Source organism: Lineus longissimus, chromosome 7 (assembly GCF_910592395.1).
Source record: "Lineus longissimus chromosome 7, tnLinLong1.2, whole genome shotgun sequence".
Classification (NCBI taxonomy): Eukaryota; Metazoa; Nemertea; class Pilidiophora; order Heteronemertea; family Lineidae; genus Lineus; species Lineus longissimus.
The window spans coordinates 842,922-867,140 of NC_088314.1; the positions used below are offsets into that span (position 1 = coordinate 842,922).

Sequence of the window (24,219 nt, forward strand, 5' to 3'; positions counted from 1 at the left end):
CCTAGAGACCTCTGTCTGACTGCCCTAGAGACCTCTATCTGACTGACCTAGAGACCTCTATCTGACTGCCCTAGAGACCTCTATCTGACTGACCTAGAGACCTCTGTCTGACTGCCCTGGAGACATCCATCAAGTGGTTTTTAGCAGAAGTCTCTTTACCTTCATCTCTACCCGAGTCCGAGACAGAAACATATCTTAGAATTGCCTGCCCTGAAGACAAACTGGCAATCTGCAATCTCGTCGGTGGCAGTATCTGGTTGTGCCAGCATTTCCTGTCTGTCAGGTCTGGTTGTGACAGCATATGCTGTATCATCAGGTCTGGTTGTGGCAGCATGTTATGGTATGGTTGTTGCAGTATCTGCTGTCTCTTCAGGTCTGGTGTTCTATGCAATCCCTTTATGATAATGATCAGGTATTCACCATGTGAAAATGAGACACATTTTCCTGAGGGTGAAGACAAGGTCCACCCTGTAGAAACATGGTGCACTACGTTGGGGGAGGACACATCTAGATCAGACAGAGTAAGCATAGTGAAGGGGCATGGCACATGGTCTTTTCAGTTCCTACCGTACCCTGAAGATGGCGATGGCGATGGCGAAGTTCTTTCATGAAGTCATTTAAAGTTCTGAACTACGCCATCGCCATCTTCAGGGCACGGTAGGAACTGAAAAGACAAGAAAGCTCTTTATAGTTTTTACCTTACCCTGAAGATGGCGATGGCGTAGTTCTTTCATGGAGTCATTTAAAGTTCTGAACTACGCCATCGCCATCTCAGCCGAAAACCTTGAAAGTGCCGTCCGTATACCACGTCTTAGCTTGTCTGTATCTTGTCTGTGGCAAAAACGAGGTGGCGTTTACTCCCGACATGTACATCTCTTCTTTGGAAGTCATCTGGGTGTGCGAGTTGTCAATCTCGAAATCCAGGTCACGTGGCTCGGCTGGTCTCATCTTCTGTCGGTGATAGTTTGCGGCTCTGGCGAGGTCAACTGGCTTCGGCAGGGCTTCCAGCGGCTGGGAGGTGTCCTGGATCCCTTCATCGAGCATAACTTTATTCACGATCTCGGCGGCTGAGGTGAAAATCTCGGGATCTGCCCATCTCGATTTGGAGCTTATGGCGATTACCCCAGGCAAAGCCCAAGCCCCCAATGCCAAGCCACCTTCAATTGAAAGCGAGGGCGTTTTTGACACGAGGACGTTTTGGTACCTTGAAAGCGAGGACGTTTTGGCATGGGGGCGTTTTCACTGGATACCATACCTGAGTGATTAAAAACAAATCTCATTTCAATGCGGCCTAATTTGTATGGATGGAGGCAATACCGCTGGAAATTCAGGATGCTTTACTGGAGAAGACTGCAACAAGATCCCACCCTTGTCTTGCTTGTCACGCCCACTTTGTACCATGTGCTTTTGTTTATATTTACATCCGCAAAAGGTCATGTTTTTATCACGTGACCTGTTCGTCAGTCCATCATGGCGGCCTCCTGCACTGACAACCAAAAGAGTCCGCTAGAAATCAAAGATTCGTCGAGTCCAAAGCTTCCGAGGGCGGCGATCAATGATATAGAGAACCATGAAGAAACAGGCGTTCCTTTAAACACAGCTTGGACCTTCTGGCTGGACAAGTATGCCCGGATTTCGTCATTCTTTGTGGCTATTTTCACAGTCTGTCAAAAATCAATCCCAGAAGCCACTGCTGCAGTGCATCAGCTGTTAACCTGTACTGTTCACTGTTGTTTGTTGTTTGATCCAGGATGTAACCTCATAGTGTATTATGCTCATTTTGCGGATTGGTTTAGGCAATCGGTCTTCATGGCCTTGACTGTCAGTGTCATTGTGACAAAATGAAAGTGACAAAGTAAAAATGACAACAAGTTAAGTTGTCATCATCATTCATCCATGTGTACACTCACAGTACATGATGTTTATACTATAGTATAGCCTATAGGTAGGCCTGGGTCTGCCAGTTTTATCTTCAGATTCATGATCAACCTTTCTGCAAGTGTCAATCACAATCAAATTATTCCAACAATGACATACCATAATGATTGTGCCATTCATTCTGGGCATTGTCAATATATATGTGAGATAGGCCGGTTAGTGTTGATGGTCTTGTTTCTTCCTTCCAGGTCGGTCCGCTATTCCACTGCTGCAGAGTATGAAGCAAATTTGAAGAAACTGTACACTGTCAACACTGTCCAGGTGAGTCAAAGTCGGTGCTTGTCACCAGGCATTTTAGATTTCAGCAGTGGTTGTGAAGTTCTTGACACTGATGTGATAACCATACATGCATTGCTATAGATGGATATCTTTGTTTACAAAATGACATTGCTGGATGCAAGGCAGGCTACAGAGGCATTCATTCATTCATACTTGTTTATTTGATTTGCAAGGTATGTTCTTATCCTTTTCAGAGTTTCTGGAGTGTATACAACAACATCCCATGCGTTAGTCAGCTCAGTAGTCGATACAGTTACCACCTGATGAGAAACGAACGCCGGCCCATCTGGTAAGTGGACAGGAAATCCTGTGAATTATAGTTTTGTTCAAACACTTCATCATGACCACTTCTGTTCTGGAATGAGCATTGAAACAGAATAGCGCAACCATTCACATCATCATTTAGTACAGTTGGTGATAACTATTTTGCTCATTTTCAGGGAGGATGAATGTAACAGACGAGGCGGCAATTGGAGATTAAAGTGTATGAAATATGACTCTGTAAGTGTGGAGGGATGATGACGGTATAAGAACAGTTTATGGTAGCATATCAATGCGTACCACACTTGTCTCTCCTTCAGTGGAAGTCAGGGTTTGCTCTAGATGTAAACTTGAGATAAAATAGACATGAATGATGAGTTTGATTGGTATTTTTGGACCTTTGCACAAATGAAAGTTCTGGATGTTTGGAATTAATCAGTTAAGCTCATTGATTACTCTTACTTTTCAGCCTATAGTTTGGAAGGAGTTACTATTGGCAGCCATTGGTGAACAATTCTGTGATTACATGTGCGAGGGTAAGACATCCTAAACACAAGCTTTTGTCCCTTCAGTTGTCTAGTCCTATTGAGAAAAGGAAGAACGCTTTTGTAAGATCCAATTTACTGAGTAGGCTTAAATGCAGAAAGTGTCTCTGGGTGGAGTATGCCAGTTCACTGTCACAAATGTCAGGGTGTCAATCCAGAAACAGTGCTCCTCAAAAAGGGAAGTGGCTGAGAACATACAGGGGTTTCATGCTAGATTGCCAGAATGTGGAGCATCTGACGGGTTTTGATATGGTGAAGCTTTCAGATGATTGTATACTCTTGTGTGTTTCAGGTGACGATGTGACAGGTCTGAGTGTCAGTATCAGGGATCGAGATGACATAATCCAAATATGGAACTGTGATGCAAAACTGGCGGAGCAGTCCAAAATAGTCGAGAAGGTTAAGAAGCTGGTCCCTAACGTCGTATTCTCGGCCATATTTTATAAAGGTGAGGCTAAATTGTGTGATATGTTGCTGTTGCTCAAGTTTAACCCACTTCTTCTGTTTGATACAGGTTTAGTGCAATGAGAGTAGTTCTATGATTTATTTTGATTATCTCTCTTTCAGAATTCCAGACACATCAAGCATTTGAAGGTAAAAAGTGAGTGAGAGGACGTGATCACAGGAATACAAGCTGGGTTCAATCAGTCAAGAATATCGTTGTCCAGAAGACAAGTCTTGTATTCAGTGGTGAAGTTGTTATTAGATTTTGACTTGTTGTCACGACTGGATTTAGAGAGGCAAATTCCTTGATGTGTGTGGCAGTCATATCATTGAGTTGTTACTTGTTAGGGTGTTTGCCGTTGTGTTGACAAGTTTGAAACCCTGCACAGACAGCCAAAAGATTTCATGAAGTGTTTTGTGGCTGTCTGATGTTTTGTATGGAGATGTAATCAGTGGTTGTTTGTAACTGCGGCTATAAGCAGGTACTTCACATTGACGAAAAACCTCAGGATGGTTGGATGGGTATGTTTGTGTTAGCTCTTTGGGGACCTCAGGATTAAAAGACTTACTCCACATGATCAGGCTCAGTCAATGGTTTCATATCAATGGGACCAACCGGCGTTGATATGTTGAGTTAGAATTGTTGGATGGTTCTACTCTCAGTCTTACAGAAATCTACGTTGTAGATGGGAATGTTTTTTCACATGAATGGATGTGACAGAGTGTGACAGGTCAAATCATCTAGAGCATTGTCTTACTCAGATGACTCCTGATGGAGGTCAATTTTCTGATTGTTGCTTCAGTGCCTTCTGGTTGCCTTTTCAAAAGATAGATGTGTGTACCTGTTTGCATTTGCCATGAATTCTGACACCTTTGCCTGGCCTGATCAAGAAGCTCCTTAAAGAGTTAACACTGCTGAGCACAACCAGAGTCTGAGTTCAATACTGGTGCATGTACATATGGATAGGATATTTAAATGATGGTCAAGGTCAAGTCTCGTTTGCACAGCTGTATAGCACTGTCATTGGTGAGACCTTGACTTCAGCTGGTCTGGCCAGATGTTGAAATCCATGTTAAATAAAGTGTGGAATTGACAATGATAATAGCACTTTCATGTATACACATATGTGGGTGGAGAAAAATGAGAGACTTCTCAAATATGATCAACACCAAATCATTTCCTCATCTTCAAGATTCATGTAAGTTGTACTTATAAACATAAGAGACATTCCCTTTTCCTCTGCCCAGTTAAGTAGGAACTTCTCCAATTTCATGTGAGAACTTTTCTCAAATTAGGTCGTAATTTGTGATAACAAGGTTTTCAATGTCTTGCCTGACCAAATAAAATACTGCCTCCTTCCTTGAAGAAGATTTTATAGTCCTGTTATCATTGTACTTCTTTTGCCAAAGCACTACATCACCCATGGTCAGTTTCAGTTTTGGTATCTACGTGAGAAAACTCGAGTGTACATACCTTATGAAGTTTCTTCTGTCTGGAACTGACAGTGGCTAAGGTGAGTTTTGAGTTTGGCAAAAGGAGTAGTTATCATCATCGTCAAATATATCTCATTGTCATCCTTGTCATTAGTCGATCCATTTGGGTCAAATGGTATCAGGTTGGAATAAACGCATATGTTTTTCGATGTCTGAATGGTCTTGAGTTTGGCCAAAATCGGTTCTGAGATGAGTGGCGTTTCTTTTGACAAATCGCTACTTTACTAGAATTACAAAAACAGACAAAGTCTTTAAAAGCTGCTACCCACCTATTATCACACTGAGGTAGTTAATTAACATATTGGAGGCCTTTAATCTGACACTAGTTCGTGGCATGACACATCTTAGTATGTGCCTTTCACCTCCTCATGAGAAAGTGAACTTTTAACAAATCAATAATTTGAGAATAATTCACTGTGAAGTTGTTTATTTTTGGCACAGGTGTAACTCCAAATTTGTGTTGAGATTTATCTAATATCATAACTATGATTTTGCTTTGAATTTCTGTAATCTCGAGTTGTTGGAGTTTTGTTAATGAATGGGCTGATTTGAAGATGATCAGAAGTGTTATCATAAAACCCCTGTTGTATGATATCAACCCAAGGTTGTTTATAAGGAGGGGTCTATCTGAGTTATTGACGGTCGTCAAAAATGTGTCGTGACTGATGACTGAAGTACAGAGATGGCTCCACCTTTATGTTATATGTTTGTCACGATGCTGTATCTACAGAACAGACTGATATCTGTTAGATTCCCGATTGTTTGATTCTGGGCTAGTCTGCCGCTTCCAGGAACGCTCCATTCAAAAGGATATTATACTAATAGTCTTTTCATCCTGAATGAGCCTGACATTTTCCTAATATTTTGAGTCTTTGATGCAAAACAATTACATATTATGTGCTTATAATTTCTGGTCAAGTTAAAAGTTTTGTGCTATGAACTTACATAAAACTATTTTAGCTTCCTGCAAATGATGGAAATGGATTTTGCTCGTTTTTGAATTAATCTCTTCACTCGTATCTGTTTGGAAGTACACTGTAGTCTTATTGTGGTTTAGTTGAATTGTTTTGTTGACTTCACCACAAAGGCCAACATTTCATTATTTTGATTTCTTTACTTCCTAAAAGATTCCTGAAACATGTGGCCTTATAGGAATAACAAAGGAGGGTGGGGTAGAACACTTGAAGAAGAATACATTATGTAGGATAAGTTAAGTCGAGATAATCCATTGACACTTTCAGGGAGATTTGATGCTAAGGCCAACATGTATCACATTCATAATCGTGTTGTGCTGTCATGTCCATTGTGGGCAAGTGAAAGTGTGAGTGTATTTATAACTTCAAAGTTGAAGTGCACTAACATCATCTCATGTATACTATTTACATCATAGAAAAATCATGTTACCACTATCAGTATATTGGACGCTAAGTATGAGTGGCAGTTACATCATGAACACTGTAATCTCTTTGTCAAGTCTTGCCGGGAAAGATCAAAGTTTGATTTCTTAATAAAGGCTGATGGCAACATAGCACCTGTAGGTTTCAAAAAGAGTGACCAAGTATATGTGAACAAACTAACAGCAGCATAATAATCCACCTTCAGTAAAGTCATTTGGAGTGACTATGAGTACTGCAGTTGCAATTGCTTTCGATTGTAATTAGTAGCATTGGCCTTGAAGTTACTGGCCATGGTCTGCGTTATCACTGTCAAACAACTTGAAAATCAAATGGCCCATTCCATCCTGTAAACCTTAACAACCAGTGCTATTCGTGTCTATCAAATGATGGCTGTTCTTCCTCCCCAGACGGTATAGATAAACTACCATACCAAGGCCTAGTTGAACAAGAAAGCTTAAAGCTTGATGATATATGTTTGTAGTTTTCACTGCATGCTTGTACTGTTGTTCAACAACTGTCTGCAGTGGAATTCCATGCACCTCATCCTCATGGCACTTGATAATAGGTGTATCAGATCCTGGTCGTATCTAATCAATAACTACAGCAGCTGGTCTGAAAACAGTCGTGTCATTTAAACATTTCTCTGTATATGGTAATATGTTTTGTCACAGTTGAATCGCACTATAGGTACTCTTTAAAACATCTGTTGTTGCGAACTTAATGATGGCAATAGAGACAGAGAGGGGTTAACAGTATGAATGCACTTTCGAGTCAGTTTTGATTTCAAATCATATGATTTCACTTTCACTTGAGCACATTTTATTGATGTGTGTTGTTTGTGTGCAGTGGTTTGACACACTTCCACTAGGGGGCCCTAGGTGGCATTATTGAAGAAATTATGAAAATACTGATTATAGGCACGAGTTTTAATCTTCCATTCAACGCCTTTGCCTCCCAGGTATGTGTGGGATCACCCAGATGAACTACCTGGATCCCCTTATGTGCTTAATGGATGGCCCCTGTTCATGTGCTTAGTCGTCTGGTGTAAACTTTGATAGCAATGCCCAGCACCAGTGCATTGCTATGCTGGTGCTGCCATTTAGAATGTTTGCAGGGCTCCTGATCAAGTTCACAGAACTTTGTGTCACCCTTGCCAAGTCCATCACAAAAAGATGTCAGCAACCTGAATTATATATTGTATTATTGCAACATGGATGCTAGATGTGAACGTCACACCCTGTGAATGCTCTCTGTTTGGGTGGGACTTCATGTTTGTTGAAACATCAGTTTTCAATAGGAATTACTGTAAAGATGGCTAGGTGCTGTTGCAGCTTTCTCTATGGCAGCACAAGGTGTGCAATGATTATATTCGATGCGAGTCTGAATGGCTCCTTACTGTATGACAGTAATCCATACTCCTTAAAACTCCCAATATGTTCAATATTGGTGTTGCTATGGAGACAATAAAGCACTCACTTGAGGTGAGACTATACATGTACATTGTATTTGAATGTCCTCAAATTATGTATAAACTTAATGTATATTCATCAGATTATTCCGACCGATTCAGGGTGGAATTGTGATCTGTTTCAACAGAGCAATAATAATCTTATTCTTCAAGACTTTTAAAGTAACCACCAGGGCTTGAAATGCTATAACTGCTTTGTCCCATTTCTCGAGTTTGTCACATGAATTGTACAGGAGCTTTTAAAATGTAGTACATACATGCCATAATGGAAGGCCGATGTCCCTTTCACTGTCCATTTGGTGTGTCTACTGAATAGAAAGAGTGACACTGACATAGCTTCCAGTCTTCTGTACCATGATCTGAGGAATGGGGCATAGTTCCACAGTTTCCTCACTTGTATAGAAAATCTACCAAACTGCTACGATGTATGACTAGCTTATTTCCCTTTACCAGCTGTACATCGCTATTTTGTGGATACAATTTCATGCCATGTACAAAAGAATCCAAAGAGAAAGTAGAGGTTGGAGAGATGTCCCAATTTAGGGCGGAGGTTTGACCTTTCGCGATGTGGAATCTATACATGTACTAAATGTAGCTCTTTTACACCAAATTCTATCAGAATACATGTATAAATATGTTCCTCCCCTTCTTTCAAAAGATGGCGTGACCAACTATTCTCACCGATACCAAAATGAGATCAAAACTTGGTTAAGAATGACGTGAGGTTGAATAAAGATGCTTATTTATGTCAAATAACTGTTTTTGTTTCTTGGTTATCTCTCAAAATCAGACAGTGGACCACTAGGTCTCAGTGTTCAGTTGGTTCCTCGGTTCCTTCTGGATCCTTCATGAGTAAACCTGTGTTCGTCTCCTCAGGTCGTTTCAAGTGAGCCCTAAAGTTGCTCTTCCCTAAAAACTCCTTCCCACATAAGTTACACTGAAATAGGGGAACCACGCCCAACACTGTTCGCATTCATAAGGTGTTTGACGTTCATACTCGAATGTGTTTCCTCAATAAACTCTTTGAAGAGAACCAATGTCCACATTGTGAACACACGAATGGTCTTTCTCCTGTGTGAATACGTATATGTTTGTGTTTGGTGACGTCATCTTTCCGGGCGAATTGTCGCAGTGTTGAGACACAGTAAATGGTTTTTTCACCAGAGTGTGTCTTGACGTGATTCTGTAATCATGGATTTGAACGCAAAATGACCCCCTTCCCCTAGAAAACTGGTACGCGCAGGCGGCCCCCTAAGCTATCTGACTGGGGCGGCCGGGTACTGCACTTTCCCCACGTTGTTTAGTTTTGAGAGCACCCCTTGCAAGGCGCAATCTCCCGGGCGCCGGGCCAAATGTCCAATTTACATGCACCCGCTGAAATTGTCACAAAGTCCCTCTGCTACAGTGATCGTCCACACACTGATCCAGTGCATATAGTGCGCTGCTTGTAACATTGATTGAAAAGTATTTTTGTTATGTTTCGATAAAAAAACATTTGAAAGATGTCGTGATAGCTCTTTTATAATACTGTAAAGGGTATTTGTGTCAAACAGATGCGTAATAAAGATATAGATTTTAACAATGAATGGCGTAGTCACGGGCGCCCAGTGTTACAGTAGGTCGAGTGAGTAAGGCTTGGCAACGATGATCACCTTTGACGACGCTTGGAGATTATGCAAGGCGGGGACGAATTCGATGATTTGATTGGATAACGCTGGGCGCACCTCCTATGGCACGCCACAAACGCACTTGTAGTTATTTCGATTGGGTCAAGTATAGGCTGTATTAGCAAAGTACTTAAACCAGCTTCATCATTGAGTAATTTTATTAAAGATATAAAGACTGATGTGGCAAAGAAAAATACAGAAAACGTTAGTTAAGAGCAAAATGGGGTCAAACCATTTGTTGTTATTTTACAACAGGCGCTCCATATACAGTATACATGGCCCGACATATTGCCATGCATAATGCATGGCATGGCAGATGGTGCATTGTTCTCATACTCAACTGTGTGTGTGAAGTCTGAGTCGCACTTCCATTTTTTGCCGATTATTGTTTTTTTATTTAATTTATATTGAAATAGACCATACAACAATTAAATCATTAGTTATTTGGCTATATCTGAGGACAATTAATTGCCTGTTAATTTCGGATAAGGCAATTGGAAGGTAGTTTTTGGTGTGTCACATTTCACTTTTCAGATTGAATGATTGAGATTGCCATGCGATGCATAATGCATGGCATGCTAGGTGACTCTTATTCAACTGGTTGTGTGAAGTCTAAGTCGCACTCCATTTTTTGCCGATTATTGTTTTTTTTATATAACTTGTATTGAAATAGACCACATAACAATTAAATCATTAAATCATAGTTATTTGGCTATATCTGAGGACAATTAATTGCCTGTTAATTTCGGATAAGGCAATTGGAAGGTAGTTTTTGGTGTGTCGCCTTTCACTTTCAATCAGCGAGCTATGGCTATAGCCTAGCCTCCGGTCCCCGTCGACAACCAGATAAGAAAAAAACTGTTAGTGTTAGTTCAGAAAGGCTAACATGGGCACTGCCAGCAGGCACTGTTGATGGGGTAGATCAATGACAATAGTATCAGTGGAGAAAACATCATTATCACCGACAACATTCGTACACGTCGTGTATAGGACTTGGCGTACACTCTTATTACGGTCATCCTAAACGGCGTCCTCCACCATCCACTAGCGTCCACCAGTTTTAAAGTCATCAAAATAAAATTTATTAGCCATAAACGAAATAAATACACCATAAAACACTTCTTCAACACTTCTTTGCCAACTCTGTAAATGTCGAATTATCCTTATCATGTTATAGGGGCCTAATGAGCATTCTGTATACTTTCAGCTGGATTTTTTTATCTAGAATTTCACCAGTATGTGGAGACTACAGCCCCATCGCCTTGGCCAGCTGGCCTGCCGCGATGCGCGGTCAGCACTGTTTCAGTCTTACCGATGTGCGAGTAGTGGACAGAAGGTGATGGCGATACGACGCGAGGACCACAATGTCTGGGAAGGACGGGCCCCATTGGCCCCATCTCATGTCAAACAGTTAGTAAAGGCAGGAGTTAAGGTTTTGGTTCAGCCAAACAATCGCAGGGCATACACAATGCATGTAAGTTCTAGCCCTAGTCAAGCCCTAATCTAGCTGTATTTATGTAATGGATAGGTATGTACAGTACAACCTCTCTAATGCGGACACCCATGGGACTGGGCGTTGGTGTCCGTAATGTAGAGGAGTCCTTTATAGGGAGGTTATGCCATCATTGTCCAAAAGGTGTAGTCATGTTTATGAACACGGGAGTCGTGATGCCTGCATATACAACTCAATGTTACAATATACAGTAGCTTGACAATGTGATGCACAGTGAAGATAATTAAACAATACATTCTGTTTTAATTAGGAGAGCAGCGGACATTAAATTCATTCCACTCCAATTAACTGAACTAGTGTCTAATTATGTTAATCATTTACGCAAACTTCACAGCTGTTAGGTCTAATCGACTACCTAAGTGAACACGGGAAGCCATTGTTTTTGTTTACTGTCCGTAATTGTGAGGTGATTGGACCAAAAAGTCACCATGGCCGTGACCGCAATTCAGAGTAGAGAGGTGTCCGCCCTACCAATTGTTTGGTTAAAGCAAATGACTTAGAAAAAAATCGGGACTGAACAAACATGTCCGTAATGCGGAGGTGTCCGCCTGGCAGAGGTGTCCGCCTGGCAGAGGTGTCCGCAAGGGGAGGTTCTACTGTATTATCATGTTCACTATTGTATTGTAACTTTTAGGTTGCTCAATAATGTCCAGGTACAACAATGTCAAGCTTATTAAAAATGGCAGGCAACAATGTTTGTATGGACCATTGCCAAATTTGCTGATTGATCATGAATGGTACATTTGCATATGAAATTGGAGGGGGTGATCTCATAAGATTTTTGAGATGATTTTACTGTGACAGTGATAAATAATGTAGCATATTTTATGATGTCCTTACTGCTTGATTTATAAATTGCACTTCTGGAATAGGTGCTTGAAATTAGACATGTACTTGGCCTCGGGTGCTTAAGATATAGAGTGGCTGATTTAACACAAGGAAGATAAGATACAATTGTTAGCCTGTAAAGGGACTGAGGGTGTCTCAATGGTCAGGGGGTCTAGGACATATATATCTTATTAGGATGGTAATCTTTGCTATGGCTGAGTTGTAGTCACCCCATTTCATGTTGTCGCATTGGTTTTCAGGAGTATCAGCAGGCTGGTGCAATCATCCAGGAAGACATCACAGAGGCGTCGTTGATCCTAGGTGTGAAGCAGATCCCGATCGATGCCCTCCTTCCTAATCATACGTATTGCTTCTTCTCCCACACCATCAAGGCCCAGGAGGAGAACATGCCCATGTTGGATGCCATCTTAGAAAAGGTCAGCTGACAATCAATCCATCAATCAATCAATCTGTCCGTCAGTCAATTAGTTAATCATGGAGGGTCTGAAAGAAGTGCTTGAACTCAACTTTAAAGAATTTCTAGTTTCTAAAGGTGCTGAGGACAAACCTGACATTGGTTTCAGATTGAGAAGTAGAATTTGATGACCGCTATACAGAATATTCAGCAGTAAGGTCGTAGAATTCTAATGTGTCTGCTCTTGTTTTGCAGAATATTCGCCTCCTGGACTACGAACGATTTGTTGATGAGAATGGAAAGCGTCTGGTGGCGTTTGGTAAACATGCTGGTGTGGCGGGCATGATCAACATCTTGCATGGGATGGGCGTGCGCTTGCTCGCCCTTGGACACTACACTCCATTCTTGGTGAGTATGTGAGGTTGCCATAGTTACACGAATGATGACCTTGATCAATGAAATCTCAGGTATATTCTGTTCAAATAGCAGACATTTCATGATGGCTCAATGGGCATATGAACTACACATTGTAATCAGTGATGGGTCACAGTGTGCACAAGAGTATTTTGGAACTACTGTGTGATTAAAAACATGCTATTGTTAGTCAGTTTGATATCAATTCCTTTTCAGCATGTCGGACTTGCCCACAACTATCGTGGTACAGGCATGGCAAAACAAGCAGTACGTGATATCGGCTATGAGATAGCGCTGGGTAGCATTCCTCGCAGCATGGGCCCTGTCATATTTATATTTACTGGATCTGGCAACGTTTCAAAGGTAAGCATTCAAGTTCTTTTTTGGAAACACTTTTGTAATGCACGTTGTAAAATCAAAAAACCTTTCTATTTTGTTTATTTGTTTGGTCGTCTTCATGTATGTTTCTACTGTATCAAACTTCTTCACTTTTGTTGTCATTTAGACATCATTTTATTCCTTCTTAAAACGATCATTCAGGAGATACTGATACATGTTTGGTAAAAATGACAGAACTTAGATGTTTTTTCACACTTGGTGATATGTTTCCAGGGTGCCCGAGAGATATTCCGTGAACTTCCTCACGAATGGGTAGAAGTAGAGCACCTACCCAAGGTGGCAAGACAGGGCAGTGAGTACCTTCTACATAAAAGGTTCTAAGATTTATAATGTCTTGGTTTTAAGACTGTTCATTTCAAAGGGCACACCAATTGTTTTGTTAAAAGGGCCTCCATGACTTTCTAGCCCTGCAACATCACATGTGTGTAGGTCTCAACAGAGGCTACCAACTATATCATTCCACCATTGCAGGTATGAATAAGTTGTATGGTTGTGTTGTCAGCCGAGGTGACCACTACGAAAGGATTGAAGGTGGCGGATTCGATGTTGAAGAATTCACTCAACACCCAGAAAGATATATCTCAACTTTCAGTTTGAAGGTCTGTACAGTTGTGCTTGTTGTTTGAGGTTTGTTTGACCTCTGATGGAATCACTGTGCCAAGACAGGCAACAACTGTATCAGGGATACATGCCTAGTGTCCAATTGCTACCATTGGGTGTATTCAAGTAGTGACAGTTATTAAGTCATGCAGTACCCCTATACCAAAGATATGGTGATATTTCTAAGATAAAATGATGTTTCTTGTCGGAATTTTCTGCCATACATGTATAACTTCTTTGATCTTTCTTTCTTCTGATGACAGTGAGTGTGTTCTCTCCTAGGTGGCGCCATATGCAACTTGCATCGTGAACGGTATCTACTACGCCCCTGGATCCCCACGTCTCATCTCAATCCCTGACGCCAAGACGTTGCTACGGCGACAAGAGATGCCCTGGCTCCAGCAGTCGCCCGGCTCACCGACCCTTCCCCATCGACTCATAGCGATCTGTGACATCTCGGCTGATCCTGGCGGTTCAATCGAGATTATGGACCAATGTACGACCATTGATCGACCATTCTGTATCTATGATGCAGACCAGCACAAGAACTCTGAAAGTTTTGACGGTGATGGTGTTGTGATCTGCTCAGTAGAACAACTCCCGGCACAGATACCCATCGAAGCGACTGATTACTTTGGTGACAGGTTGATTTCCTGGGTCCCAGATATGCTCAAATCGTTTGCTACAGAACCATTTGAGAAGTACGAGGCATGCCCATCTGTTAAAAATGTAAGTATACTGCAACATTTAAACCAAGATTCACATCAAATCTAGAGGTCTTGCTGGATATTGTCCCCTTATGATACTCGCCACCCATCCCACAAGTGCTTTTATTTTCAAATCAATACTAGTCTGATATTCTTTGTGATAAGCTCCAGTCTTGCCACACCCAAGCTGGGCTGCTTCTTGCCCTGTGTGAGTGATGTCAATCGTCTGTTTGATGTCTTATGAGAAATGAGAATATGAATGCATTTCCATCGGGTCATATCTTCATATTTTCTCTTCAGGCTGTGATCACATCAAATGGCAAGATAACGCCAAACTATGCGTACATAGAGACCATGAGGACGAAGAGAAGGTAGGAGATGTTACATGAACACTTGTTAAAGTGGGTTTGGAAGAAAAGATAGCTCTCGAAGGAATCCTCACCTCAGGATTCCAGAAGCTTGTTTTCCTGTGCAAACTCGCTGTCCGGGCTGCTGTTGACCTAGGCAGGATATTTCAGTTGCCGTGGTATATACACCAAGTACAAAAGGAAACACTTGGCCGCTAGCTGAGAGTGTGAACCACTCTAGGTCCTTGTCGTTAGCTTTGAGACATGAAGTAATGCATATTCGCTTGATAGGCCAATTGCTGTTATTGTTTTGTGGTTTTACTGCCTGTTATTTTCATTTTTAATCCAGATTGAGAATAGGGTAAGCCATTGTTTCTATCATGAAGCAATGTTCCTAACTCGGTAGTGGTGGTGGTGTGTGCTCAACTCATTATAACTTCAATCAAATTCCATTGAATACACACTCGTATCACTTTGTTAGTAATTGCCATTGCCAGGCAAGCATTTCTCATTTAATCATTCCTCCGACGATTGTTTCAGGTCATTATGGTTACATTGCATCATTCCTTCAAATTCCATTGGCTTCACTACCTGTCATGTTAACCCTTTTAGCCATTTAGCAATATTTGTCCTTCACTTGTAACAACTCATTGCATAGCAGTAAATGAAATGGCCAGGGGCCATTGTGCTCACCGGTTGCGAGATCTGCAATGTAATCAAAGTAAGGTAATCAACCCAACAGTACATTGTAATAGGGACAGATGAAACTGTACTTGTACTGTTCATGCATCTCTTTGTGTACTGGTTAAGGTTATGATAATAATCTACAGTAATGAGAGTCATGTTGATATTCAGACCTTTTGCTCTGAAATCTGATATGACTGTTTTATTTGACGACTGAAGGGTTTCACCTACCAGTCCACCTGTATCCCGATTAATCGTCAGTTGTACATTTTGTTGCAGGGTTAGTGTAGAAAATCAGAAATCTGCTAAAAAGGTGCTCATTTTGGGGGCTGGCTATGTTACAGCTCCAGTCATTGATTATCTCTCACGAAAGAAAAATACCCAATTGACCGTAGGTGCGTACTCTTATCAGTTTGATGTTTTCTCTTTCCTAGATGTAATCACAAGTTAGGTCATTATATTTGCTCATGCCACTTTGAATGAACAGACTCACAGTGAACAGATTTGGGGTTATAATCATAAATCTTTTAGTTGTCAAGTTCCAACCTGAGCATATTTGGTCTTGTGAGTCCATTAGGCCCAAGTGGTGCATATTAGTCAGTTACAAGCCACTTAAGTATCTACTGTTAAATCATCATGAGCACTTTGAGAAAGTTCATTCGAGGCGGTTTGGCTTTTTAACCATAACTTCCTTCGGTTGCATGATGTAACACTTCCTTCACATATTGTGATGTTTACATTTTTTCCAGGTCTAGAGAGTTGGCCTTTATAGCAGCCAAGACTAAACTCAAGAAGGTTTTAGTCCTGGGTTCTGGTTATGTCTCGGCCCCTGTGTTAGAGTATCTAACCCGCCAGAAATCTGTATCTGTAACCATAGGTGGGTATAAGCCAGACATTGTCATGATCAGCATGGGTGCTTAGAAGTTCAGGATGTGGACGAAAGTGGGCCTGAAAACATGGCTCATATGAAAAAAGACCAGTATACTTTTTCTGGTCTTTATTTATGACTCAGTGCAAGAAACAAATGAAGCCTGGCCGAGTTGGGTTAAAGTATCCAATGAGAATGAGTGAACGAAGTTGGGCCAATGCTCTCTTCAGGCGTGACTTAGTAGTGCGTTTGCTCAAGTCATGGTGAACTAAGTGCCGTTATGTCTGTATAGTACCCCCAGGTATATGGCACGGCTTAACCCGCCGGCCATGAGGGAATTCCTTTATGGCCCAGTGGTTGGCGCGTTGGCCCCAGAGTGGAAGTTAAGCAACGTTGAGCGCGGTCAACCTTCGGATCGGTGACCGGCGCGTACAATACTATGTCTGAGTCTCTCATATGACATCCTGGTTACCTGCTCCAGAACCAAACTGTTAGGGTGGGATATTGCCCTCCGTCTGGCTGCAGGCTTGGCAGATGTAAAGGCTATAGTGTGCGTTATTGTTTTATTTGTGTCTTCATTTCTTTATTAAAGTCTTCACGTGGCATGTGCGGTGGTCGCATTTCTCCTTCTGTAGCACATGTCCTATCCAATCTTGTAGCTGCTGTCGCTCCACTAACCCCACAAGTCATATCTGATTTCAGAATGAGTTTGCCCTTTCTTCCTCTTCCAAACTCGTGATAAAGTTTCCTCTCTGAGAGGAACTATTGATAATTAACTCCAATGTAGTTATAATGACAAAAGATAGGCAACACTAGAAAAGCGTGGCTTAGATGGCTGTAATTGTACTGTCTGCTTCATTGGCCTACCAAGCACTAGAAGTAGCTCTCTGCTTCTTGGGGAGAGGTGCCCTGAAAAGTTGTTGCTATCTTAGGAAGAGGGATGCACACCTCATGAAGACCCCCCAAATCTGCCACTGTCATGAGAGGGCAAGACTTCAAGAATGGGTCGTCTGCTACCAACATTTGTTTTCACAATTCAGACTGTCATGCTGTAAAATGTTGGTAGGTAATCATTCAAACTGTCTTCATCAGGGTCTCTCCATTCCTTTACATTGTGAACTATACTTCATGTAACTTGTAAGTGGCTTGCCATTCATCTGTTTCACCAAACTATTTCTATGAAATTAAGTTTGTTCTGTTCACAGCGTCGAACAGCCGATCAGAAGCTGCCCAGCTGGCGTCAAAGTATCCAAACACAGAGCCTCATTATGTGGACATGATTGAGGGTGCGGAGAATCTGGATGGCTTGGTGAAGGAGCATGATCTCATCATAAGGTACATGACTGCCCTAACATTTTACCTCCTGTTTACTCTTAACTTGCTCAAGAATGTTAGCGAGATATTGACACAGATTTGTGACAGTTTTGACATGTCTCTTTCAGTATGTTTCCTCAGACGTTCCATATCCAGGTTGCCAAGACGTGCATCAAGTATCAGAAGAATATGCTGACCAGTAGTTACATCTCACAAGAGATGAGGGAACTCCACAATCAGTAAGTACTTTATGACCCGACCGCGTGGTTGCCTCCGGGTAAAATTAGAAACGATAAGTAAAAGAACTTTTAGAAACTGGTTTGTTTTTACCTCATTCTGAGTCGGCAATTTCAGCTGGTTTGCATGAAATCACATCCTCTTCTTAGCTTTTGACAACAGCTTCAAATTCTTTTGTGGAGGATTTCATGAATGGGGCTGAAGCCTTGCCAGCCACCATCCCTTGGGGTTGGGTCTTGATGTCCGGAATCTCATTTCTGTGGCAAAGTGGTTATTCTCTGGCGAGGTCGCTATCTGCTGGATGTCAAACAGAGCACAGTCAGTCAGAGAGTCATCTGAGTCTGGCATGAATGTGCAGCTGCTGTGATCTGTTCTTTAACAAGAAATCTTCCATATTTCAGGGCCAAGCAAGCGGGGGTGACCCTCCTGAACGAGATGGGTCTGGATCCAGGTATCGATCATTGCCTTGCTATGGAAGTATTCGACGAGGTCAAGGAGTCGGGTGGAAAGGTTACATCATTCATCTCTTACTGCGGAGGTCTCCCATCTCCTGAACTCACGTGTAATCCACTTCGATACAAGTTCAGTTGGAGTCCGATGGGAGTGCTGAGTAATGCCATCAGACCGTCCCGGTATCTCAGAGACAATGAGGTAGGCACAAGCTACTAATCCCCATACATGAGGAAGCAGAGCACAGGAATGACAACTCATATCTGTTAAAACTAATGAGCATTTAGCTGTTATCAGTCAAGTTTTCTTAGGGCCGACAGGTCACATTATTGGATGTGGTTTGGAGTTGCTCCGTGATTTGCTGAATATTTACAGGATAAGCTGACATGTACTCTTCATCCCTTTTCAGCCAGTTGAGATCCCTGCTGGTGGCGCCCTCATGGATGCAGTGGAGGAGCTGGATTTCCTGCCAGGATTCAACCTAGAGGGCATACCAAATAGAGATTCCATCATCTATAAAGACATATTCAAAATTCCCGATGCCCATACTATACTCCGAGGCTCAATCAGATACAAGGTAACGTTTCTTCTTCCTTCAAAGGCAGTAATATTTATCTCTGCTGTTTCCAACAAGGCATGATTTCAGGTCAAGTAACTTCGAGTGAGGGGATATCATTGCCAATTACAACTCTGATAGTTGTATTTAATATGGTATATTGTCATGTTTTCAGGGATTCTGCAATGCGATGAAGGGTATCGTATCGGTTGGTTTGATCTCGCCGGACCCTGTGTCTGCCCTTCACCCTGGAGGACCAGACATCACATGGGTAAGTCACCAGTCAACGGCACATTCTTGTACCAATGTCTTTGTGTTGCAGTTTGCTGGCTTGCTTTCCTCATCGTTCAAGTTGCAGCTGTCATCTGAATATTTGGAACTTGAGAATTGGCTGAAAGGAAGACTTGCATAAACACTTTAGACACATGGAATCTGCAATTACAGGATCGATTTCAACCTTTATATGATTGTCAATTTCTGAAGCAAGTTCTCTCGTCTGGTTTTACATTGAACCCTCCTGATTGATTTGTCTTGTTTCACTTTCAGAAAGAGTTTATGTGTGGCCAAGTGAATGCTCCCACGGATATCTTCCATGACACTCTCAAGGATCTTGTCTTTGAGAAGTGTGGCAGAGACAAAGCCAAGTACAGGGCGATTGCAGAGTACGTTGAACACTTGCCTTCTTGCCTTCGTCAACTCATATTTTCAAGATTGCTAGTTTTTGACAGCAATGATGGAGTGTTTTGTGCTTGGCTTACCATCTTGCAATGGCATACTGGTTATCCAGGGCTTGAACTCTCACTTCACGGGTTGGGAGTTGGAACACCTGTCTGATCACCTTTGCCTTCACAGGTGTAACACATTTTGACTGCTTCTCTGTTTCAGTCTTGGTCTCCTTGACGATGAGCTCGTTGAGAAGAAGTATACGCCAGTGGATACACTCGCCAAATATCTCGACAGCAGGCTGATGTATGGTGAGTGGCAACTTTACAAAATAATCTTAAAGTGGCAAAATAGAAATAAGATATTTCATTAGGACTACAGAGCCTGGGTACTGATATTTTGTGTTTGAAGAGCAAGAGTGTCACCTTATTTTACACATGACTTTGGATGTGAGTTAGTGGCATGAACTGGGAGGAGGACAGTTGGTTTTAGGGGCCTGTGACATGCCTCTCAGCAGGTGCCTGAGGCAGGAAGCTTCTGCTTTCATCCAATGATGCCAAGCATCGCTGTTGCTCAAGATGTTGTTTCAAACATGGTTGTCCACTAAGATATAAACCAGATGACAAGCTTGACCGAATGATTGTTACTTCCATTCTAGGACCTGGAGAAAGAGATCTAGTGATTCTACGCAACCTGACCGAGGTCAAATGGCCGAATGCCGCCACCGAATTACGTGATGTCAGATTGGTGGTGTATGGCGACAGTGCCCCCAATGGACACAGCGCCATGGCCAAGTGTGTCGGGTATACTGTTGGTGTGGCGGCTAACATGCTTTTGGAAGGTAGGTGTATGTCATGTCTCCCAGGAATGATCTTTGCTAACTTACCAATATCCCTTCTCTCAAGATGTGACATTGTTCAAGCTTTCAGGCACGGCCCGTGTAAGCATACCAAACACACCTAATTGTCCTCAAAATCCAACAAAAGTGATCACTTTGTATGTGTGTTTCAGGTGAGATCCAAGAAAAGGGTGTATTGATGCCCAAAGATGTGACGATCTATCGACCTGTCCTGCAGCGTCTGCGGAAGGAAGGCATCATCGCAACGGAGGATATCATTAGAGGGAAATAGACAACCAAACGACGAGCCCTTAAGGACCCTCAGACTCTTCATGCATCATCAAAGGAAACTTGGCTGTGAAAGGAGAACATGTTTCATTCACTTCGTAGATCGATCCTTGTTGTGTGCTTCTTGATGCCCAGATATCTTTAGGTCATTCATCCGAGCTGTTGGTTTACTCTTTTCCATTTGAGTGCAAGTAGTTACATGACAACAGATAAGGAAACAGATGAAATGTATTGGCAGCGACAATATCAAAGCAATAGTTATTGATTGGTTTGGTTTCATTCTGTATGTTTTGCCAATGTCATCGCACTACTTGTCCAATGTATTGAGTGAGAAGCATTACAGAAAGGCTGTGAGATGTGTTTACCTTATGCATGGTCCATGAATACCACAAGTTCTTTCATATTTGACTGACTAATCATGTACACTAGAGTGCAGTTGAAATGGAAGTGTTGATGTCTTCTTTACCACGGGACATTCCTCAACAGCTGGAAACTTATACTGAAATATTACCACTGACAACAGCTGAGAGCGCCCAGTTTATCTTACCAACAGCTGATAATAGTCTGGTGACTGTGTTGTATGCCAATTCAAAATGTGATTTGATGTATGGTTTAAATATGCACAAAAATAACAAAATCAAAAAAATATACAGTATACAGTATAGTTTGATTCTTGTTGCTAATGTAGTGATGCTTATAATTATGCTCATAGGAATTGAGGGGTTTTTTTTCATTGAAGAAAGATCTGCTATGTTTTATTCTTGTTATTGACAAACATTTCCTTGCATGTACGATCAAGGCTGATGTATCCAAATTCATGTGAACTTAACTATTGCAATCCTAAACCAGAAGGGAATACAATGTGCACAGACAGGGTGGACCTTTCTTGTAATGCATTGTTCTTGGGGTCGTTAGATAAGCCTTGGACCAACAAGTGGATTTGAAATGTTATGCATATGATATGTGAAGTTGTTTGGTGTTCTCAGTCGTGCTTGCAGTGAGTTGTCTAGGTCTTGTTCGTGTGGCAGCTAGTAGTCGCTAGTAGCGGCCAAGTAGTACAATCTGTTCAAAAAATGAAAATTTCTCCAGTTATGTTTTGCTGCAGTTATTTTTAGCTGCTTTTTATCAACAATGTTAAAAAAGATTTTGCTAGATTTTGCTAGATTCTCATTTGCCATATACGCTCACATACCTTCACAATTTTCTATATAACAGGGTAACAAAAACAATGCATATTCATTTGGGAATGAAAATCTCATATTTATCATTCATGGGCTCCACACTACAGTGTAGACCATATTGATATCACTCAGGTACTAGGTTCTCGTTTCTTATTCTTCTTCCATGAACATCTATGGAGGTAGTCCAGCGAAACTGCTGAATATTCCGAAAATCAATCAAATTTGCTGGTAAGCAAATTTCTCAGTCTAGTTTACAGTTTTGCCATTTCCATCCTGGTCTACCTGGGAAACTATGTTATTTTGTCCTTGATTTGGATGGAATTAATACAGAGACGTTAATCTGGTGATAAGCCTTCATATCCGACAGATCTTAGTTTTGTTGAATTCCAGAATTAGAGTGGTGTTTTATATTTGATTTCTATAGGTGAAACACTTCGGTTATTTTTTGCTCATTGTACTTAGGTGGTGGTTGCCATGAAAATGACACTTTCCCCTTATCTACTTAAATGTTTGCCGAGTTCCTGTGTCTGGAGTAGTGCAAGGGTAGGAGTAAAAAATTGTATCTATTGTAGTCTCTGTACACAGGAGGTACTCGGTACAACAAGGATATCAGCTGCAGAAACTAGCACTTCTCATTCAATGGAAAAATGTGATATTGTTCAAAACTGCAATTTATAGTCTTGTCCATTTCATTGTCTTTGGTAGATTAGATTGTGTGAATAAATATCAATGTATGCGTAATCAAGTGCTCATTTGTTTATTTTCTTTATGATTGATGTCTCTGAGGGAGATCAGTGGCAGGTTCATAATCAGGAGATTATGAGTAAGACTCTTGGAAGGATCACTGTCTTTGTGTCCTTCAGCACAACCCTAGACTGGGGACCAAGGTGTGAAAGACATGGGGGCAATTCCTGCTGCATCAGAAGCCACTAATAGTGTTGTGAAAGACTGGGGTGAATACCTCCTTCGCAAGCCCGAGGGTGTGAGAGACCGGGACTAGACCTCCTGCTTCACCAGGTGCAGATTGTGAGAGACAGGCGACCATGGTGTGAGTGACCTGGGACTATGCCTCCTGCTACACCAGTCACAAACTGAAAGACATCGGAGCCAAAGATTACGTAAGACCGCGGACTACGAGTAACTAATCCCTTTACAGCACCAGTCCTCGGGCTGTGAAAGACAAAGGACTCAATGCCTGCAAACCAGGCACTGTGACGCAGGGGGTATATAATCCCTGGCCTTTCACAACCAATGACTGGTGTAGCAGGAGGAAGAGTCCTCTCCCACAGCCAGTCTGTGGTTGGTAGCTATCAGTAGACTGAATCTGATTGGCCATAGCGATCAGTAATATGGGTTGTGATCACGTGATATGACGTCACCGCGGTATCCTCCTTGGGTACGGTGAGACTCGGTATGTATCCTGCGCCGTCTTGAGAGCCTCCATCGCAAGGTCTCGTGTATTGTTGTATCGCCTCTCAGCTCCAGTTGCACTGAAAAGAATCATAGTTGCAGCTATTATTTTGCTCTCAAGCAGATGTTGTTGTGGCAGAGATCACTCACAACCAGCCCGGCCTTCATTGGAGTACTCAATGTAACTGAAAGCGAAATCCCCCAAAAGATCTTGTGACTGTCCTTGCTTGGATATCTTGTGCATGGGGATGCCAGTTGTGGAATCTTCCACCCAGCAAACTGTGCATGCAAGTTGTCGCAAAATGATAATCGTGGATCTAAAATGAGAACCCAGAAGATGAAAAATCTATGTGACTCACTTTTGCTTGAGCTGTTCAACCTGATTGGAGACTTCTCGTGGTTTCTGCACGGACTGCTTCGCCAGCTCGAGGGCCTCTTTTGATGTCTTGAGAGCTTCGTCTGCAACCACCACGATGGCCTTTGAGGACTTCCCTTGCCTAAAAGAATAACACACAGCTAAGTTTTGGTCCGACTATCGCATGTTCTGTGCAGCAACAGCTTCTGACCTTCACGCTTCAAACTACCATTGGTCACAGAAGCTGTCAATAGTCAAGTTCGATGCGGCAAATAGGAGAGGGTCACTGAGTCAACATATTGTCGTCTTTTGTAAGTGTTCTAGTCATCATAAAACTGGTCCTGGATCTAAGTGCGCCAGATGGCTAGAACTCCTCCCTCATGGCTGCTAGTTCAGGGCATTTTGGACACTCTGTCGTATGTCACATCCTTCGAAGTACAAGGGACACATGATCTGCCAGTTGTGACTTCCTCATCTCTCTCATCATGTTGTCAACACGGTGGAGCAGCCAGGACTGATTCGGCCTGGCTGTGACTTCCTCATCTCTCTCACCATGTTGACAACTTGGCAGAGCAGCCAAGACTAATTTGGCCTGGCTGTGACTGTCTCATCTCTCTCACCATATTAACAACTAGGCAGTGCGGCGAAGACTGATGCCG

The 24,219-nt window shown here is 42.1% G+C and overlaps 2 protein-coding genes across 7 annotated transcripts; both read left to right on the top strand.

Annotated features, from left to right (window-relative positions):
* Positions 1–1,470: 1,470 nt before the first annotated feature.
* On the top strand, positions 1,471–8,582 carry LOC135491494 (eukaryotic translation initiation factor 4E type 3-B-like). The gene is made up of 7 exons (XM_064777397.1): positions 1,471–1,622; positions 2,127–2,199; positions 2,412–2,506; positions 2,658–2,718; positions 2,948–3,014; positions 3,316–3,471; positions 3,591–8,582. Exons 1-7 carry the CDS (start codon positions 1,471–1,473, stop codon positions 3,626–3,628), a joined length of 642 nt encoding a protein of 213 aa, XP_064633467.1. The 3' UTR covers positions 3,629–8,582.
* LOC135491492 (alpha-aminoadipic semialdehyde synthase, mitochondrial-like) lies at positions 4,588–22,536 on the top strand. Of its 6 annotated transcripts, none has more exons than XM_064777391.1 (20): positions 4,588–4,666; positions 10,701–10,967; positions 12,095–12,271; positions 12,505–12,657; positions 12,880–13,026; positions 13,276–13,354; positions 13,534–13,661; positions 13,945–14,391; positions 14,670–14,740; positions 15,066–15,077; positions 16,150–16,277; positions 17,474–17,603; positions 17,711–17,821; positions 18,221–18,470; positions 18,679–18,846; positions 19,001–19,096; positions 19,372–19,487; positions 19,711–19,799; positions 20,147–20,329; positions 20,500–22,536. In XM_064777391.1, the coding sequence occupies exons 2-20, from the start codon at positions 10,731–10,733 to the stop codon at positions 20,616–20,618; spliced, it is 2,841 nt and encodes a 946-aa protein (XP_064633461.1). In that variant the 5' UTR covers positions 4,588–4,666; positions 10,701–10,730; the 3' UTR covers positions 20,619–22,536. The 6 variants fall into 6 exon arrangements, with proteins under 6 accessions (XP_064633461.1, XP_064633462.1, XP_064633460.1 ...); XM_064777392.1 differs by lacking the exon at positions 4,588–4,666 and adding an exon at positions 10,034–10,268; XM_064777390.1 differs by lacking the exon at positions 4,588–4,666 and adding an exon at positions 10,034–10,258.
* Positions 22,537–24,219: the final 1,683 nt, after the last annotated feature.